Source organism: Triticum dicoccoides, chromosome 7B, assembly GCF_002162155.2.
Source record: "Triticum dicoccoides isolate Atlit2015 ecotype Zavitan chromosome 7B, WEW_v2.0, whole genome shotgun sequence".
In the NCBI taxonomy this organism is placed as follows: Eukaryota; Viridiplantae; Streptophyta; class Magnoliopsida; order Poales; family Poaceae; genus Triticum; species Triticum dicoccoides.
In genome coordinates this window covers 123,066,118-123,087,954 of record NC_041393.1, presented here as the reverse complement: position 1 = coordinate 123,087,954, position 21,837 = coordinate 123,066,118, and the positions used below count along the sequence as shown (strand labels likewise).

The following is a 21,837-nucleotide window of genomic DNA, read 5'->3' as shown; positions in this document are numbered from 1 at the left end:
TGTCCTCGAGGTATTGAAAATGTATGCGCTTAAGTCTAGTCACCGACAGGGGAAGGCCTAGGTATCGCAAGGGGAAAGAGGTCTGAACCGCCGGGAAGGCTTGAAGAATGTCGTCAAGGTCAATGTGGGCACAACGAATGGGCGCGACCAAGCTATTGTTGCAGTTCGTGACCAACCTAGTGACATCACCAAAGGCAGAGAGCATTGACGCAAGAAACTGTATATCTTCCTTGATTGGAGCAGCAAAGATGGCCGCATCGTCAGCATATAGGGAGGCTCGGATGGGGTTGCCACGGATGGGATGGAGGTTGCCTTGCGCAGTAGCCTTGGCTAGGATGTGGTGCAGAGGATCAATGGCGAGGACAAAGAGCAGGGGGGAGAGGATCCCCTTGTCAAAGCCCACAACCGTGCTTGATTGGGTCGCCTGCAACACCATTAAGTAGCACTCTGGAGGAGGCCGTGGAAAGGAGAGCAGATATCCAATCACAGAACCGGCTCGGGAAGTGGTGGTGGCGCAACAAGTCCATAAGGTAATCCCATCTAACCGAGTCAAAGGCTTTCTTGATGTCCAGCTTGAGAAGCAAGGTTGGTGATTTGGTGCGGTGTAGACGGCAGGCCAACTTGCAAATGTACATGAAGTTGTCATGGATACTTCATTTCTTAAGGAAGGCACTTTGTGTGTTGGAGACAAGCGCATGTATGTGAGGGGCTAGTCGAGTAGCCATCATCTTAGCAATGATCTTGGCAACCGCGTGGATGAGACTGATAGGCCGGAAGTTGGATACATCCTCTGCCCCATCTTTTTTAGGGATGAGGACAATGTTAGCCGAGTTGAGCCAGTGGAGGTTGTTGACATGAAGATTGGAGAAATTATTGACCACAAGCATTATCTCCGGCTTAATGATGTCCCAACATTCTTTGAAGAAAATGCCCGTGAATCCGTCAGGGCCCGGAGCTTTGTCTCCTGGAAGCTCATGTATTGCAGCACAGACCTCCTCCTCGCTGAATGGCAATCCAAGGTCTGAGAGGTCACAGGAAGATAGCGGGATGCAGCCCCAGTTGAAGTCTTTGGAGCGCGGGGGGCCTTCCCAATGGTTTTTCTAAAGTGATTCTGAAAAATGTCTTTTTTCTGGTCATGGCTCGTGACCCAACCATTATTGTGCTTAATACGGTGGATGAAGTTCTTTCTCCGTCGGTGGTTGATCCAAAGGTGAAAGAAACGAGTATTTGCATCCCCTTCTTTGAGCAACTTAATTATTGAGCTTTGTCGTTTCCTTGCCCTCTCAAGAACTCCCAGGGCCACAACCTTTCTCTAAAGATCCTTTCTCAGATTCCATTCGCCCGTCGACAGTGCCCTATGCTCTTGCGCAATGTCAAGACGGAGGATGATCTCAAGGGCCATGTGAAGTTGGATTTTGTGGTTCGAGAAGATGGACCTGCTCCACTTGCGAAGGCATTGGCTCGTCCTCTTAAGCTTGTGGAAAAGCACCTGATAGGGCTTGGAGTGGCTGGTTTCCTCAGCCCAGGCGTCCTGGACGATTTTCTTGAAGTTGGGCATTTTAATCCAGAAGTTCTCGAAGTGGAAAGATCTTGGTCGTTTTGGTCCCTTGTCACTAGCCAAGAGGAGTGGGCAATGGTCCGAGAGTGAGGATGAGAGCGCGTGGAGAATGTGTGTGCCGAAATCGAGATCCCAATCCTCATTGCAGAAAAAAGAGTCTAATTTGCTCAAGGTCAGGTTAGTCTGCTCGTTGCTCCAAGTGAACTTTCTATTCTGTAGATGGATTTCTTTTAGCTCACAGGAGTTAAGGGCGTTCCGAAAGCGCACCAGTCGAGATCGATCAACATTTGCACGGTTTTTGTCTCGGGCACGATAAACTTGGTTGAAGTCTCCCATAACGAGCCATCTAGTGCCCCGAGGAGGTTTTATGCTCACAAGCTCTTGGAAGAAAGAGTCTTTCAGATTACTTTTAGTAGGCCCATAAACAGAAGTGAGTTTGAAGGAAACTGGTGTATTGACGATAGAGACATTCGCGGAGATGCAAAATGTGCCAATGTGGATGTTGTCCACCTTCATATTGTGTTCATTCCAGAGTAGAAGGATGCCCCCCTTGGTGCCATCAACAGGTTTTTCAGCAAAGTTCTTCAGTCTTCGACCTCCCAAAAAAGAAGCCACAAAAGGGTCAATTGCGGCTAATTTCGTCTCCTGTAGGCAAATGAAGTTGCATGAGGTATCAATATTTGTGAAACGTGTTTTTGCAAAAACGACTAATAGTCGTTTTTCCACAAACCCGGAATCCTGGGTTTCTGGAAACTAAGGGCGTGTTCGGGAGCCCTCTGGCTTCTGAAATCCTCGTATCCAGCCTCGGAGTCCAGCCGAACGGTTCCAATCCTGGTTATTGGGCCGAGAAGCTGGCTCTGGACTACGTGCAAAATCGACGGAGTCGCGGAGCTCGGAAAAGCTGGCTCCGAGGAAACTGGGAAGCGGGAGTTGAGAGAAATTACCTGCGCCTGCCACCGCGAAGTGAGCCCTGCGTACCGCTTCGCTCTCGTCAACTCCCTCCAGCGACTCGTCCATTCCCCTCGTCATACCCACAGGCCCCCTCCATTCCCCTTGTCCTTCCCGCAACCCTAGCCGCCATCGTCCTCTCCTCGCGCGCGCAGCTCGCCGCTGTCCTATCCTCTCCAGAACAGCTCGCCGCCGTCCTCCCCTCACGCGAGCAGCTCGTCGCCGTCCTCCCTCACGCGAGCAGCTCGCCGCTGTCCTCTCCTCGCCGGACCAGCTCGCTGTCGTCCTCTCCTCGCGCGCGCAGCTCGCCGCCGTCCTCTCCTCGCGTAGTGGGGGCGCTCGCTGTCGGTCCTCTCCTCGTGTTGTCCGTGTGTGCTCTCGTGCCTGTCACTCGTGCGGCATGGTTGTTTAGCTTTTAACGAGAAGCTGCCGCACCGAACGGGATCAAAACTCCAGGAGTTTTCGTGGGAAGCTAGATGCTGGAGTTGGGGGACGGATTTGAGGATTTTTCAGCCCTAGGTAACTACCGAACACACCCTAAGTTTTCTAAATTCATGGATTAGGTGGAGCAGCCAAACAAGGTTTTATACAGTTAAACAATTTTCCTAGTTTATAGAGATCTAGTTTTGTATATTCTTCCTATCCAAACAACGCCATGGAGCCGAACCGCATATGCCCATGACGTGACACAGCTTTGTCAACCGCCACGCGTGAGTGCGCGCCGGGCGCATGCGGATGGCATGCGTCGGCACTGCGTACCTCCTTTCCACCGTGAACCAAGAAACGAAAAAGAAAAAGGCAGCGAGACAAAGTAAACAGTTGGTGTAACCCGGCATTCCGATATGATGGCCCGTTGCCCTGGCCACTTTTGCTCGCCCGTCCCAGTTCGTGCCGCTGCCGCCCAACATCAAATCATGCATGCGGGCGGCGTACGTGCGTCCTCGCGGGGCTCCTTTCGGCCAAAGGCACGTCAAAAGAACCGAACCCAACCAAATGCCCGGAACAGCGCCCCTACCGCAGCGTGCATGATCGACGTCAAAAAAGGCTGCGATGGTATGGGCGTTGCGTTGCAGCGTACTGGCGGGGACGAGGAGGATCACGCACACACAAACATGTGGAAGTAGTGGAGCCGTGGTGCATCCCCACGCCCTGGAACGGCATGGGCGCGGCCGCCAGTCGCGTCCTCGGCGTGGCCTGCTTGTGTCCTGGCTCCGCAGCAGAGTGGGCGGAGGAGATCGAGAAGGCCCGCCCGCTTTCCGGGTGCGCCTGTCGCCTGAAAACAACGGCGTTCGCGGCTTCGTTTACGTGTCACGCTGCCGCGCGCTGGGCTGCGCTGCTCGACTGAAAGCCAATCAGTGAAAGTGAGAACCGCTTTGGTAGGTAGGTCAGCGTGGCGAGCACTAGTGACCGTCTCTTACTCCTGCACAGGATGCTAAGCTAGGAAATCACAATCCGCTGTCTGAAATCAGTTAGGCACCAATCCCATCTCCAAAAAAAAAAAAAACCACTTTCGTCGTAGATACCACAATTACTCATGGAGTATCTCGTAACCAGCACTGGGCTACTTGCATCAACATATACGCCTGGCTACTTGCAGGATATACTCCACTTATTTGGAGGTTGTAGAAACATGGCCAAATGCCTCTTTGATTCATTATGCTGAAACAATTATTCCAACACAACTGGACCCACGTTTCATTCAGTTCAGGTTTGCGCGCGCCTGATCAAGGATCTTTCCGCCTTGTCACGACCCACTCCACCTGCACAAAACAATAACAATCGGATACATGTGGTACTTTGCTTCCAACAAATAAAAGTGTGGATTCCAGCCAGCTCTGATTATATATATCATTGCAGTAACCTTATGATTGCAAATATGCAGCGAGCCTATGATTGCGAATTAGGCACCAACAACGACAACAATACAGTATAGTACACAGCAACAGCAAGATCCTCAAAACCCACCTGCAAAGATACGTACTTTGCATCATAACTGAATAATATACTACTACTACACCGAACACCACACTGCTAGTTCAAACTTCCTCTTTGTCCCAACACTGAGATGCGGAGGCACCAACCTTAATCTCACTAAAAAGATGAGTTAAAACCGGTAATTTGCAGACGCTCATCTTCCGGTGTTGAGCTTGAATCTAGCAACCATCTGATGAGATGAACTTGAACTCTAAAATACAGGCCATGCGTCGGCCGCATCAGCTGCTGACTTCGGCGATGCTGTGCAGAGACGGGCGCCACTGGCGATGCCTCGAGCCTTTCGTCGAGCTGCTCGGGTGGCCGTCCCTGTCCTGCTGCTCCAACTGCAATATACACGACGGGCGGCAGCAGAGTAATCAGAACATGCCAATTTGCCATGTTGTACAGTACTAAGTTTTAAAGATCGTAATGAGTGACGATTCCCATGAGTTTTGAGAGAATAAATGGTGAACGATTCCTTGTCCACTAGTAGTTGGTAGCAGGCGCCATATTCCTCATGTATCTGGCATTGCGATTGGAGAATGTCAACCTAGCTAGCTCGCAGGATTTTGTTTGGGCGGCGGCAGGAAATTCTAGGTATCCGTCGCTGCCGTTTCCATGTGGTGTGAGCAAAGCAAGATGTGGCCCAAAGTATAGTCTAGCTTTGAGTGGGAATAATATGCCCATTATATGTATATAAGGAGCTATCATATCATGTTTAGAGTACATTATTCAAGTCATCATTGTGTCATGATCGGCTAATGTATGATATCTTTAGTAAATCAAAAATGGTTGGGCGGTTAGGTACTATTGTGTCATACTAACTCGTAATAAGGTATACAAATTAGGAGGGTGGCCAGCTGAACAAAAAAATAACAAGTGCAAATGGTCTTATGGTCAAAGCTACCCCAAGTTAACAGCAAACTGCAGCATTAGCAGGTTAACTAACTCAGTTACCTACTCTTATGTCACAATCAAGAAAAACCTCTTTTCATATTGGAGACTGGATAAGGACTAAATACTCTTGTGAACTTCACAAATTTCAAAATTGGAAGGACACAAATACAAATTTCTGAAGAACAAACGATGAGCCCAAAATTGCCTTCCTTATTTCGTCAGATACCAACGTTTTAGAGACTTAGTAATGACATGTCTTGATCAATTGCACATATGCACTACTAGTTCAAATTAAAAATGAGGAGGTAGTCGTAGTGATTAGTGAAGAGCTGGAATGAACCAGCGAACAGGGGGAGACCACAAAGCAAAGAAAAAGAGTAGGTTCTTGTACATGCAAAGTACTATTGGCTGATTACTGACCATCACGCGGAAGAACATGCATGATACAGAAACAAAGGAGCTGCCATCGATGAACAGCGAAACATGGGGGAGCAATTATGGCCAAGAAGGTACTATACCTGATCGAGACCGTCGTCCATCAGGGACTGGTCATCGCCGGCGGAGGCCGGCCCCCCGCCGGCCTGCTGCCGCTGCCGCTGAGCCCTCCTGGTCTTCTCCTCCTTCCTGGCCTGCACGGCCCTGGTGACCTCGTCGACGGCGATGAGGCGGTAGGCGTGGCCGAGCTGCAGCGTGTCGCGGGGCTTGAGCAGCTTCACCCGCGTCAGCCGCACCGCGCCGCGCCGCTGCTGCTGGCCGTCCCCCTCGGTGACGCGGAGGGTGACGAGCGCGACGTAGTGGCCCGGGTTGGCGCGCATGACCTCGGCGGCGCTGGTGGCCCAGTAGAGCCGCTCCACCCGCCCGCCCGGGTGCTGCACCACCACCGTCGCCTCCTCCGCCGCCTGGCAGTTGCCCATCCGCGCTCCCTGTTCACGAAGGGGTCGATCGACGGGGGGAATAGGGGCGGGAGGGCGGCGGCGGTGGAGGCGGGCAATGATGCTGCTGATTTATGGGGGCGGCGCCCCGGTGGGTGGTCGGGTGGTACTAACGACCGAGGTGACGCTGCATGGTACCGCCCGCCCACTACTCTAGAGTCTGGACTCTGGTTGGGTCTCCCGCGCCGCTCGTCTCGGCTGCTGCTCTTGATGTTCGGCTCGGCGGGTTCGCCGTGTATCTGCGGCGCACGCGTGCCTCGTGGCGTACATTAGGCCTTGTACAATGCAAGATGCTTAGAAGAGGTGTTTAGAGAAATAAATCATATTTTTTTTAAGTACAGGATAGACGCTTAACTAAGCGTTTCTTCTGTAGAAATAGGCACCGGTGCTTCAGAAAAACTCAATTTATTTTTTTAAGCATCCCCAAGCATCTCCCATTGTACAAGGCCTTACAGTACGTACGTCGCTGCGGTGAAGTATCAGTACCTTCTTTTTTTAAGGATATACTAAGAAACATGACCGTGCATTGCAATGGAGAAAACAACCCTCACACGCCTTACCTATTAAGCATGGCTAAAGATCTCACCCTCATGTCCATAACATAATAAACATGACTAATACCTCATCCTCATGTCCACATCCTTCATTTCAATATAACATCAGACACATGTTTCCGCTTGTCGTCTTTGCTGTTCTCATCGCCGGTGGTCGCAGTACCAGTTGTCACTAACGAAGGTTGGCAAGGTCCAATTGCTGGATTGTTGAGCCGCCTTCGTGTCCGACGAAGATCAAGAGTGTTGAACGCAGTACTTTTATCATCTGGCTAATATAATAGGGAAAAGCACTGCACATAATATATGTCTGTGTCATCATGTAAATTGAGTAGCTTGTGTCAGATAGACCATGCATGAAACCTTGGTTGGACTTCCCATGCATTTTGACGGGAGTCACTGGACCGAGTGAGACTCGTTGTACGTGAAGATGCGACAGAGAAAAAGATTCTTTCCATATCCCTAGTTTAATAAAGTGAAGTAAAACAAAGCATCATGTGGGCATAGTTCAAAAATTCGCCGAGTTTTATTAATATAGGTATAGATTAAAACAATTTAGTTAATAGTACCTCCCAGTTTAAAAAAAAACATGTTTATAAAAATGTTTGCCATTTCAAATTTAATGTTCAAAAAATATTTGTGTTTTTAAAATGATTGCGAATTTGAGAAATAATGACAACAATACCTCCTACTTTTAAAAAATTGTTTGTGTTTCAAAAAATACGCAGGTTTCAAAGTTAATAAAAGGACAAATATTGTTCTTTAAAAAATGTTTGCCTTTAAATTTTTTAATTAAAAACTTTGCAAAAAATCGCGTTCTAAAATTTATTCACTTAAAAAAATTCCTCTCAGTATCTGGCGTGACTGTGTACTTAATTTTAAATTTCGTGGTGCTAATTAAACACCTAGTTTTGTTTAGTCTAATGGTTAGCATTTGAGTGCTCCAGTGTGAGCGGCTGGGTTTGATTCCTCTCGTGGCAGTATTTTTCCGGAAATTCTTTTACTGGCGCGGGCTGTTTGTACACTAATGGGCCGGCCCATTGAGGCTCTGTGCATCCTGTAGTTTGTTTTTTCACAAAAGATGAATCGGGAGAACGCCTGCGACATACGAACGAAGCCTGGGACGTATGAAAATTATGTGGGTTCCACCATGAACGAAAAAAACTAGAGAAACAATCCTCTCCTTAATATTAGGTAAAGATACGTATAAAAAATACTGCCGCTTAATCACCACCGGCAAAGTTCACCTCCGGTTCATCTTAGATAGGATTCGGGCAAGACAGGCAGGATGGGAGGGGAGGTTGATGCACATTGCTGGAAGGCGAGTGTTGGTACGGTGCGTCCTTCCTGCCATGCCCACATTCGCCATCACACTTTTGAGGGAGCCAAAGAGGTTCTTCAAGGACGTCGGCAAGGCAAGGTGGAGGTTCCTTTGGGCACAAGATGAGGAGGTCACCGGAGGGAAATGTAAGGTGGGCTGGAAGGTGGTCACCATGCCGGAGCGTATTGGGGGACTGGGCATCCATGACCCTGTTGGAAATATGCCCTAGAGGCAATAATAAAAGGATTATTATTATATTTCTTTGTTCATGATAGTTGTCTTTATTCATGCTATAATTGTATTATCCGGAAATCGTAATACACGTGTGAATACTTAGACCACAACATGTCCCTAGTGAGTCTCTAGTTGACTAGCTCGTTGATCAACAGATAGTCATGGTTTTCTGACTATGGACATTGGATGTCGTTGATAACGGGATCACATCATTAGGAGAATGATGTGATGGACAAGACCCAATCCTAAGCATAGCACAAGATCGTGTAGTTCGTTTTGCTAGAGCTTTTTCAATGTCAAGTATCTCTTCCTTAGACCATGAGATCGTGTAACTCCCGAATACCGTAGGAGTGCTTTGGGTGTACCAAACGTCACAGTGTAACTAGGTGACTATAAAGGTGCACTACAGGTATTTCCGAAAGTGTCTGTTGGGTTGACACGGATTGAGACTGGGATTTGTCACTCCGTATTACGGAGAGGTATCACTGGGCCCACTCGGTAGTGCATCATCATAATGAGCTCAAAGTGACCAAGTGTCTGGTCACGGGATCATGCATTACGGTACGAGTAAAGTGACTTGCCGGTAACGAGATTGAACGAGGTATTGGGATACCGACGATCGAATCTCGGGCAAGTAACATACCGTCTGACAAAGGGAATAGTATACGGGGTTGCTTGAATCCTCGACATCGTGGTTCATCCGATGAGATCATCGAGGAGTATGTGGGAGCCAACATGGGTATCCAGATCTCGCTGTTGGTTATTGACCGGAGAGCCGTCTCGGTCATGTCTGCATGTCTCCCGAACCCGTAGGGTATACACACTTAAGGTTCGGTGACGCTAGGGTTGTATGAATATATGTATGCAGCAAACCGAATGTTGTTCGGAGTCCCGGATGAGATCCCGGACATTACGAGGAGTTCCGGAATGGTCCGGAGGTAATGAATTATATATAGGAAGTGCTGTTTCGGCCATCGGGAAAGTTTCGGGGTCACCCGGTATTGTACCGGGACCACCGGAAGGGTCCCGGGGGTCCACCGGGTGGGGCCACCTATCTCGGAGGGCCCCGTGGGCTGAAGTGGGAGGGGAACCAGCCCCTAGTGGGCGGGTGCGCCCCCCCTTGGGCCCCCATGCGCCTAGGGTTGGAAACCATAGGTGGGGGGCGCGCCCTACTTGCCTTGGGGGGCACTCCACCCCCCTGGCCACCGCCCCCCTTGGGAGATTAGATCTCCCAGGGCCGGCGCCCCCCCTGGGGGCCTATATAAAGGAGGGGGAGGGAGGGAAGCCGTACCCTGTGTCTTGGCGCCTCTCTCCCCCTGCTACACCTCTTCCTCCTCCCGCAATAGCTTGGCGAAGCCTTGCCGGAGTTCTGCTGCATCCACCACCACGCCGTCGTGCTGCTGGATCTTCATCAACCTCTCTTTCCCTCTTGCTGGATCAAGTCAGAGGAGACGTCACGCTGACCGTACGTGTGTTGAACGCGGAGGTGCCGTCCGTTCGGCGCTAGGATCTCCGGTGATAGGATCACGACGAGAACGACTACCTCAACCCTGTTCTCTTGAACGCTTCCGCACGCGATCTACAAAGTGGTATGTAGATGCATCTCTCTCCTATCATTCGTTGCTTAGATGAACTCATAGATGGATCTTGGTGAAACCGTAGGAAAATTTTTATTTTCTGCAACGTTCCCCAACAGTGGCATCATGAGCTAGGTCTATGCGTAGTTCTCTAATGCACGAGTAGAACGCAAATCTGTTGTGGGCGTAGATCTTGTCAACTTGCTTGCCACTACTAGTATTTTCTTGCTTCAGCGGTATTGTGGGATGAAGCGGCCCGGACCGACCTTACACGTACGCTTACGTGAGACAGGTTCCACCGACTGACATGCACTAGTTGCATAAGGTGGCTAGCGGGTGTCTGTCTCTCCTACTTTAGTTGGAGCGGATTCGATGAAAAGGGTCCTTATGAAGGGTAAATATAAGTTGACAAAATCACATTGTGGTTATTCGTAGGTAAGAAAATGTTCTTGCTAGAACCCAATTGCAGCCACGTAAAAGATGCAACAACAATTAGAGGACGTCTAACTTGTTTTTGCAGCAATTGTCATGTGATGTGATATGGCCAGAAGTTGTGATGAATGATGAATGATATATTGTGATGTATGAGATCATGTTTTGTATAGGAATCATGACTTGCATGTCGATGAGTATGACAACCGGCAGGAGCCATAGGAGTTGTCTTAATTATTGTATGACCTGCGTGTCAATGATTTAACGCCATGTAATTACTTCACTTTATTGCTAAACCGTTAGCTATAGTAGTAGAAGTAATATTTGGCGAGCAACTTCATGGAGGCACGATGATGGAGATCATGATGATGGAGATCATGGTGTCATGCCGGTGACGAAGATGATCATGGAGCCCCGAAGATGGAGATCGAAGGAGCTATATGATATTGGCCATATCATGTCACTACTTTATATAATTGCATGTGATGTTTATTATGTTTTATGCATCTTGTTTACTTAGAACGGCGGTAGTAAATAAGATGACCCCTTATAATAATTTCAAGAAAGTGTTCCCCCTAACTTTGCACCGTTGCTAAAGTTCGTCGTTTCGAAGCACCACGTGATGATCGGGTGTGATAGATCCTTACGTCCACATACAACGGGTGTAAGACAGTTTTACACATGCATAAACACTTAGGGTTGACTTGATGAGCCTAGCATGTACAGACATGGCCTCAGAACACAAGAGACCGAAAGGTCGAACATGAGTCGTATGGAAGATACGATCAACATGGAGATGTTCACCGATGATGACTAGTCCTCTCACGTGATGATCGGACACGGCCTAGTCGACTCGGATCGTGTAACACTTAGATGACTAGAGGGATGTCAAATCTTAGTGGGAGTTCACTAAATAATTTGATTAGATGAACTTAATTATCATGAACTTAGTCTAAAATCTTTGCAAAATATGTCTTGTAGATCAAATGGCCAACGCTCATGTCAACATGAACTTCAACGCGTTCCTAGAGAAAACCAAGCTGAAAGATGATGGCAACAACTATTCGGACTGGGTCCGAAACCTGAGGATTATCCTCATAGCAGCCAAGAAAGCATATGTCCTAGAAGGACCGCTAGGTGAAGCACCCATCCCAGAGAACCAAGACATTATGAACGCTTGGCAGTCACGTGCTGATGATTACTCCCTCGTTCAGTGCGGCATGCTTTACAGCTTAGAACCGGGGCTCCAAAAGTGCTTTGAGCAACACGGAGCATATGAGATGTTCGAGGAGCTGAAAATGGTTTTTCAAGCTCATGCCCGGGTCGAGAGATATGAAGTCTCCGACAAGTTCTATAATTGTAAGATGGAGGAAAACAGTTCTGTCAGTGAGCACATACTCAAAATGTGTGGGTTGCACAACCGCCTGTCCCAGCTGGAGATCAACCTCCCGGACGAGGCAGTCATTGACAGAATCCTTCAGTCGCTCCCACCGAGCTACAAGAGCTTTGTGATGAACTACAATATGCAGGGGATGGTGAAGACCATTCCTGAAGTAGTTTCAATGCTGAAGTCAGCAGAGGTTGAAATCAAGAAAGAACATCAAGTGTTGATGGTCAATAAGACCACTAAGTTCAAGAAGGGCAAGGGTAAGAAGAACTTCAAGAAGGACGGCAAAGATGTTGCCGCGCCCGGTAAGCCAGTTGCCGGGGAGAAGTCAAAGAATGGACCCAAGCCTGAGACCGAGTGCTTTTATTGCAAAGGGAAGGGTCACTGGAAGCGGAACTGCCTCAAATACTTAGCGGACAAGAAGGCCGGCAACACTAAAGGTATATGTGATATACATGTAATTGATGTGTACCTTACCAATACTCATAGTAACTCCTGGGTATTTGATACCGGTGCTGTTGCTCACATTTGTAACTCACAGCAGGAGCTGCGGAATAAGCGGAGACTGGCGAAGGACGAGGTGAAGATGCGCATCGGGAATGGTTCCAAGGTCGATGTGATCGCCGTCGGCACGCTACCTCTACATTTACCCACGGGATTAGTTATGAACCTCAATAATTGTTATTTAGTACCAAGTTTGAGCATGAACATTGTATCTGGATCTCGTTTAATACGAGATGGCTACTCATTTAAATCCGAGAATAATGGTTGTTCTATTTATATGAGAGATATGTTTTATGGTCATGCCCCGATGGTCAATGGTTTATTCTTAATGAATCTCGAACGTAATGTTACACATATTCATAGTGTGAATACCAAAAGATGAAAGTTGATAACGATAGTCCCACATACTTGTGGCACTGCCGCCTTGGTCACATTGGTGTCAAGCGCATGAAGAAGCTCCATGCTGATGGACTTTTAGAGTGTCTCGATTATGAATCATTTGACACATGCGAACCATGCCTCATGGGCAAAATGACCAAGACTCCGTTCTCCGGAACAATGGAGCGAGCAACCAACTTACTGGAAATCATACATACTAATGTGTGTGGTCCAATGAGCGTTGAGGCTCGCGGAGGATATCATTATGTTCTCACTCTCACTGATGACTTAAGTAGATATGGGTATGTCTACTTGATGAAACACAAGTCTGCGACCTTTGAAAAGTTCAAGGAATTTCAGAATGAAGTAGAGAATCAACGTGACCGAAAGATAAAATTCTTATGATCAGATCGTGGAGGAGAATATTTAAGTAACGAATTTGGTACGCACTTAAGGAAATGTGGAATCGTTTCACAACTCACGCCGCCTAGAACACCTCAGCGTAACGGTGGGTCCGAACATCGTAATCGCACTCTATTGGATATGGTGCGATCTATGATGTCCCTTACCGATTTATCGCTATCATTTTGGGGATACGCTCTAGAGACAGCTACATTCACTTTAAATAGGGCACCGTCTAAATCCGTTGAGACGACACCGTATGAATTATGGTTTGGGAAGAAACCTAAGCTGTCGTTTCTAAAAGTTTGGGGATGCGATGCTTATGTCAAGAAACTTCAACCTGAAAAGCTCGAACCCAAGTCGGAAAAATGCGTCTTCATAGGATACCCCAAGGAAACCATTGGGTATACCTTCTACCTTAGATCCGAAGGCAAGGTTTTTGTTGCCAAGAAGGGATCCTTTCTGGAAAAAGAGTTTCTCTTGAAAGGAGTAAGTGGGAGGAAAGTAGAACTCGATGAAGTACTACCTCTTGAACCGGAAAGTAGTGCAGCTCAGGAAAATGTTCCTGTGGTGCCTACACCGACTGGAGAGGAAATTAATGATGATGATCAAGGTACTTCGGATCAAGTTGCTACTGAACTTCGTAGGTCCACGAGGACACGTTCCACACCAGAGTGGTATGGCAACCCTGTCCTAGAAATCATGTTGTTAGACAACGGTGAACCTTCGAACTATGAAGAAGCAATGGCGGGCCCAAATTCCAACAAATGGCTAGAAGCCATGCAATCTGAGATAGAATCCATGTATGAAAACAAAGTATGGACTTTGACTGACTTGCCCGATGATCGGCGAGCAATAGAAAACAAATGGATCTTTAAGAAGAAGACGGACGCGGATGGTAATGCCACCATCTATAAAGCTCGACTTGTCGCTAAGGGTTATCGGCAAGTTCAAGGGGTTGACTACGATGAGACTTTCTCTCCCGTAGCGAAGCTTAAGTCCGTCCGAATCATGTTAGCAATTGCCGCATACTATGATTATGAGATATGGCAGATGGACGTCAAAACGGCATTCCTTAATGGTTATCTTAAGGAAGAGCTATATATGATGCAGCCGGAAGGTTTTGTCGATCCTAAGAATGCTAACAAAGTATGCAAGCTCCAGCGATCCATTTATGGGCTGGTGCAAGCATCTCGGAGTTGGAACATTCGCTTTGATGAGATGATCAAAGCGTTTGGGTTTATGCAGACTTATGGAGAAGCCTGCGTTTACAAGAAAGTGAGTGGGAGCTCTGTAGCATTTCTCATATTATATTTAGATGACATACTTTTGATGGGAAATGATGTAGAATTCTTGGACAGCATTAAGGCCTACTTGAATAAGTGTTTTTCAATGAAGGACCTTGGAGAAGCTGCTTACATATTAGGCATCAAGATCTATAGGGATAGATCGAGACGCCTCATAGGTCTTTCACAAAGCACATACCTTGATAAGATTTTGAAGAAGTTCAAAATGGATCAGTCCAAGAAAGGGTTCTTGCCTGTATTGCAAGGTGTGAGATTGAGCTCGGCTCAATGCCCGACCATGGCAAAAGATAAAGAAGAGATGAGTGTCATTCCCTATGCCTCAGCCATAGGATTTATTATGTATGCCATGCTGTGTACCAGACCAGATGTAAACCTTGCCGTAAGTTTGGTAGGAAGGTACCAAAGTAATCCCGGCAAGGAACACTGGACAGCGGTCAAGAATATCCTGAAGTGCCTGAAAAGGACAAATGACATGTTTCTCATTTATGGAGGTGACGAAGAGCTCGTCGTAAAGGGTTACGTCGATGCTAGCTTCGACACAGATCTGGATGACTCTAAGTCACAAACCGGATACGTGTATATGTTGAATCGTGGAGCAGTGAGCTGGTGCAGTTGCAAGCAGAGCGTCGTGGCGGGATCTACATGTGAAGCGGAGTACATGGCAGCCTCGGAGGCAGCGCATGAAGCAATATGGATGAAAGATTTCATCACCGACCTAGGAGTCATACCCAATGCGTCGGGGCCAATCACTCTCTTCTGTGACAACACTGGAGCTATTACCCTTGCCAAGGAGCCCAGGTTTCACAAGAAGACCAGGCACATCAAGCGTCGTTTCAACTCCATCTGTGAAAATGTTCAAGATGGAGACATAGACATTTGCAAAGTACATACGGATCTGAATGTCGCAGATCCGTTGACTAAACCTCTTCCGCGAGCAAAACATGATCAACACCAGAACTCTATGGGTGTTCGATTCATCACAATGTAACTAGATTATTGACTCTAGTGCAAGTGGGAGACTGTTGGAAATATGCCCTAGAGGCAATAATAAAAGGATTATTATTATATTTCTTTGTTCATGATAGTTGTCTTTGTTCATGCTATAATTGTATTATCCAGAAATCGTAATACACGTGTGAATACTTAGACCACAACATGTCCCTAGTGAGCCTCTAGTTGACTAGCTCGTTGATCAACAGATAGTCATGGTTTCCTGACTATGGACATTGGATGTCGTTGATAACGGGATCACATCATTAGGAGAATGATGTGATGGACAAGACCCAATCCTAAGCATAGCACAAGATCATGTAGTTCGTTTTGCTAGAGCTTTTCCAATGTCAAGTATCTCTTCCTTAGACCATGAGATCGTGTAACTCCCGGATACCGTAGGAGTGCTTTGTGTGTACCAAACATCACAACGTAACTGGGTGACTATAAAGGTGCACTACAGGTATCTCCAAAAGTATCTGTTGGGTTGACACGGATCGAGACTGAGATTTGTCACTCCGTATTACGGAGAGGTATCACTGGGCCCACTCGGTAGTGCATCATCATAATGAGCTCAAAGTGACCAAGTGTCTGGTCACGGGATCATGCATTACGGTACGAGTAAAGTGACTTGCCGGTAACGAGATTGAACGAGGTATTGGGATACCGACGATCGAATCTCGGGCAAGTAACATACCGTTTGACAAAGGGAATAGTATACGGGGTTGCTTGAATCCTCGACATCATGGTTCATCCGATGAGATCATCGAGGAGTATGTGGGAGCCAACATGGGTATCCAGATCCCGCTGTTGGTTATTGACCGGAGAGCCGTCTCGGTCATGTCTGCATGTCTCCCGAACCCGTAGGGTCTACACACTTAAGGTTCGGTGACGCTAGGGTTGTATGAATATATGTATGCAGCAAACCGAATGTTGTTAGGAGTCCCAGATGAGATCCCGGACGTCACGAGAAGTTCCGGAATGGTCCGGAGGTAAAGAATTATATATAGGAAGTGCTGTTTCGGCCATTGGGAAAGTTTCGGGGTCACCCAGTATTGTACCGGGACCACCGGAAGGTCCCGGGGGTCCACCGGGTGGGGCCACCTATCCCGGAGGGCCCCGTGGGCTGAAGTGGGAGGGGAACCATCCCCTAGTGGGCTGGTGTGCCCCTTCCTTGGCCCCCCCTGCGCCTAGGGTTGGAAACCCTAGGTGGGGGGCGCACCCCACTTGCCTTGGGGCGCACTCCACCCCCCTGGCCGCCGCCCCCCTTGGGAGATTAGATCTCCCAGGGCCGGCGCCCCTCCTGGGGGCCTATATAAAGGAGGGGGGAGGGAGGGCAGCCGTACCCTGTGTCTTGGCGCCTCCCTCCCCCTGCTACACCTCTTCCTCCTCCCGCAATAGCTTGGCGAAGCCCTGCCGGAGTTCTGCTACATCCACCACCACGCCGTCATGCTGATGGATCTTCATCAACCTCTCCTTCCCCCTTGCTGGATCAAGTCGGAGGAGACGTCACGCTGACCGTACGTGTGTTGAACGCGGAGGTGCCGTCCGTTCGGCACGGTGATAGGATCACGACGAGAACGACTACCTCAACCCCGTTCTCTTGAACGCTTCCGCACGCGATCTACAAAGTGGTATGTAGATGCATCTCTCTCCTATCACTCGTTGCTTAGATGAACTCATAGATTTGGTGAAACCGTAGGAAAAATTTTATTTTCTACAACGTTCCCCAACAGACCCAACGAAGTTCGCAAGTGCACTGCGGCTCCGGTGGCTTTGGCTCTCCTGGACGCAACCAGGCTGCCCGTGGGTCGGCACGGGCACTCCTTGCGAGTTGCGACGCTGCTAACCGTGCCCTGTTCATAGCCTATACGGCAGTCACCATTGGTGATGGTGCAACAGACTCCTTCTGGTCCTTCTTGTGGCTGGGAGGCAGGCAGCTGTGCCTGGCGTACCCTGCGGTTTTTGCCCGACCCATCAGGAAGAACATATCAGTTTAGGAGGCGCTGCATGAGGGTCGATGGATACTTGACCTTCGCCATGGTGACTACGATAGCATCATGCACTTGTGCTTCAACTGGCAAGGGAGATTCAAAGCACTGGCATTACATTGAAAGAGGGGAGGGATGGCGCGATCAGATGGACCTTATGCAGCTCCGTGTAGTACACTGCGCGCTCTGCATATGATGCACAGTTCGAGGGTAGCCCGGCAATCAACTTCATGAGATCAATCTAGAAGGTTTGGGCACCAGGCAAGATCAAGATGTTCCTCTGGCTGTTGCACCTGGATAGGCTCTAGTGCAATGACAGGCTGCAACGACGTGGATGGAACAAGAGTTACTTCTGTCAACCATGTATGAGGAACCTCGAGACCTCGATGCACCTCTTTTGGGAGTGCCCAGTCGCCATTCAGGCGTGGAACAAAGTGGAAACCTGGGTTGGATACAACGTCTTGGCACACACCAGCTAGAGCACGGGGAGAACAACAGTCGAGCGTGTCCAGATGATCATCGACGAGGCAACCCCAGATACCAGGAAGGGAACCAAATCGATGCTCGCCTTTGTCGCCTGGCAAATATGGCTCGAGCACAACGCGTGCACATTCAGGGGGAGATACCAAGCACGAGAAGCATCACCGATGCCTGCCGCCGGGACATGGAGCAATGAAGGATCGCCGAAGCAAGATGCATCGAGCACCTCTTTGGGGACATGCCATGAGAGATTGCGTAGGTTAATTGCTAGCGTAGGAGCATCCTAGGCTGGTCCTGTAACTCATTTTCTTTCTTTCCACCGATCACTTGATCAACACTTGTTTTCCGCACTCTCTCTCTCTCTCTCTGCTAATGAAATGAATGCCAACACCAGCTGGATATTTCAAAAAAAAAAATATTGCCGCTTCATTTTATAAATAAATAAATCTTACCAGCAAACGTGACCGTGTGTTGCAACTAGAGACAAAAATATTACGACCTAGCCAACTAAGTATGGATCAATACCTTTACATATGAGCGTCCTCTATTTTAACATGAGGGCCCCATGTTAACACTTATCTTTCTTCCCACTCTAGCTAATGATGGCCGCGATGTTCACATGATCACAATGCATTCAATGTGGTAAATCTCAAGGTTATGAGCTTCCCACTGCAAGCCACACTTATCATTGTGTCGCGCAAGGGAATGTTTAAAACTGTAAAAAACAAATCTCATCAAACACGAACTACAACCAACGCCTAGACATATAAAGACTTTCCAAAACTAATAAAATCCTAGTCATAAAACACATCATGAACGCCTACTACGAACATTTGTTATGTTGAGACGATCATTTTTTTGAAATGCATGAACATTTTTCGAATTCATGAACATTTTTTGACTCAACAAACAATTTTTGAATTAATGATTTTTTTAAAATGGGGGAACAAAATTTGAAATTTGTGATATGTTTTTCAATTTTTTTGAATGTCTTCTAAAATTTCATGGACATTTTTTCAGATTCATGAATATGTTTTGAATACACGATCATTTTTAAAAAATCATGAACATTATTGTATTCCCCGACCATTTTTTCCAAGTCATTCAAGATGGTATTTTTTTCTTTCATGGACATTTTTAAAAATTCCCGGATATGATTTGAATACACGACCATTTTTGAAAATCATGATCATTTCCATTTCGAGCGAGATTTTTTTTGAAGTCGTGAATTTTTTTCATAATATACAGCCAGTTTTTAAAAATCACGCGACATGGCCCAACCCATGAGCGTGTGCGGTGAGGAGATAAAAGGAGAGAGAAAAGGTAGGCCACGGGATCAAACCCGGGTCTCGAGCGTGGAAGATTGTGTGCTTAACCATTGTGGCACTTCTGTGCTTGTGAAATATGAAGGCCTCGCGGTATAAGAACTATACTCGGTGGCGACTTTAAAAAAATTGATTTGTTTTCTTCACTTATGAGTGGCATAGTAGGTAATTTATGAAAACTATGGGGGGCAATTTTTTGATGGGTGGACAGAAGCACTAATCACTTTATTATTATGTATAGATATAGATTAAACATAAATGGGGATCTTGTCTGACACATTCTCCAGAATACAGTCAGAGGAACAGAACATCAAACTTTACATAGTTCATCCCCCATTCCCACCTTAGCTAATCTATGCGCACCACTATTCACACTTCGCCTGACCCACATCACTTTAAACTGTTGGTAACTCCTGAGCATCCCTTGATCCCTTCGATGGTTGGTCCCAATGCTGAGAGTTTTTTTTGAAAAGAGGCAAGGATTTGCCTCATTCATTAAATAAGAGGAATAGAGTTTACATTCATGTTACAACCGCAACATCCGAAATAAAAGTGATCTACTACTCTCGCGACATTAGATATCCTTTTTCTTGATATTGGCGAGGAGGACCATCGGCGGAGCACACTTCTGAAGGAACATTCGTGCGTTTCTCCCGTTCCAAATGGTCCAGGCTAAGAGCTTGCTGAGCGAGGCCATCACATTCCTGTTGGGGATAGATGTGTCGGAAAGGCCCACCCACCAATCTTTGATGTTGTCCGAGAGATGCCATGAGGAAGTGTCAATGCTCATCAATTGCATCTAGTCCTTGACTAGTCCCCAAAGGCGGATGGAGAAGCGGCACTTGTAGAAAAGGTGGTCAACAGACTCTTGCTCCCGCTTGCAAAGTGTATAAAGGCCATAATTTAGCCATCCGCGCTTCTCCAATCTATTCTCCGTCCAAACCTTGCTTTGAATAGCCACCTAAGTGAAGAACTTGACTTTGGCAGGAGCCTACCTTCCATACAATGTGTTCCATAGGGATTTAATTGTGCCAAGGAATTGCACTTTGTATGCCGACTCGGTCGTGTATTGCCCGCTAGTTGTGTGCTTCCACACAATATCATCCTCGACAACTACTTCAAGATGGAAGCCATGAAGCGTTGTCCACAGGGTGACAAACTGACGCAATTGATTTAGCGAAAAGGAGGCCGAGATCGTTATTCTCGAGACCCCAAGCATCATTGTTGAGTGCTTCACTCACCTTCCAGTTTTTCCTCTTGGGCGCCTCGTAAATCAGAGGTCCCTTGACTTGCGGCCATTCACCCATGGTGCATGCTAGAAAGGCGTCCTTGCTCCATTTCCAACAAAGATGGACATGAAGGCATAGAACAAGGCGGAGTCCATCTTGTCGCAGGGCTTTCCATTGTCCACCCAAAGCTTGGTTGGATCTTTTCATTCAAACCACAACCAATGCAAGCGGACAACCCGATAAATTTCTCCGTGTTAAGTATGCCAAGGCCACCAAGATCCTTTGGCCGGCACACCGTGTCCCAATTCACCTTGCATTGTGCACCAGTCGTTTTGTCTGTGTCTTCCCAAAGAAAGGCTCTCTCGAGCTTGTTTATGTTGTGCAACGTGGACGGTGGCACTATGAGCGGTGTGATGGAGAGGATGAGTTGCGAAGACAACACCGATTTCACAAGGGTTCTTGTCCGATCTGTTTAGCATATTCACCATGCCCAGGTTACCAAGCTCCAGATGAAGCTTCTGTGTGTTAATTTCCAACTTGAACAGCTGGTGTACATGCATGAATCTCCACCCTCTCTGGATCAGAAGACCAACCGAAGAGATGGCAACCAGGGGCTTTGTAAGCTCCCACATGATCATGTAACACTACTCCCCCTCCTCCTTTGCATCTGTGTTTAGATAAAGCTCCATTCGTGTTGGCCTTGGTCCATCCATCATTCGGTACCTCTCAAGCCTGATGGACCTTGGTTTGCTCACTCTTGCCTCACGTGCATGAACATCATCCCATTCCTTCACGTAAGCCAAGATTATTATTTTTTCGCGGGAAAGATTTTCAATTTATTCATCTTCAATCATGTTAGTACAACGAACACCAGAAATAATAAAAATTACATCCAGATTCATAGACCACCTAGCCACGACTACAAGCACTGAAGCGAACCGAAGGTTGACTGCATGATATTGCGTGGCTCGGCTATTCTGCGTCCGTCTCTTGCCTCATTCCGCGCTAACCAGAGGCCGTATGCTACTTGTACCATCATCGATCTCTCCTCTTCTGCTGCGTCTGCGAACCAGGAGAAAAGAAAATTAAAAAAATTAAAAGGAAATAAAAGACCATGAAAAACAGAAAAAGAAAAAAGGGAAAATATAAATGTAAGAGAAAGGAAAAACCAGAAGGAAAATAAAGAGAAAGGATAAAAATCAGGGACTATGGGCCTGCCCATACAGAGGACATGCGCTGAATACGGGCCGTGTCGTGTGGTTGGAGCCGCGGGGCCGGGCACTGTTGCGTTACGCCGCGTTGCATATCTGGCCCAACAAAATAAACCGATTCCGGGTCCGCGCCGCAGCGATCTCGTGGGCCATGGCCGACTCCAGAAGAAGAACCCACTTCGTGACGGGTTCGGTCGTGTCAGCTTTGA

The 21,837-nt window shown here is 47.5% G+C and overlaps 1 protein-coding gene across 1 annotated transcript; it reads right to left on the bottom strand.

The window, feature by feature from the left end:
- Positions 1 to 4,323: 4,323 nt before the first annotated feature.
- LOC119341845 lies at positions 4,324 to 6,485 on the bottom strand. The gene is made up of 2 exons (XM_037613693.1): positions 5,896 to 6,485; positions 4,324 to 4,824 (listed from the first exon to the last, which is right to left on the bottom strand). The coding sequence occupies exons 1-2, from the start codon at positions 6,289 to 6,291 to the stop codon at positions 4,720 to 4,722; spliced, it is 501 nt and encodes a 166-aa protein (XP_037469590.1). The 5' UTR covers positions 6,292 to 6,485; the 3' UTR covers positions 4,324 to 4,719.
- Between the last annotated feature and the right edge of the window lie 15,352 nt (positions 6,486 to 21,837).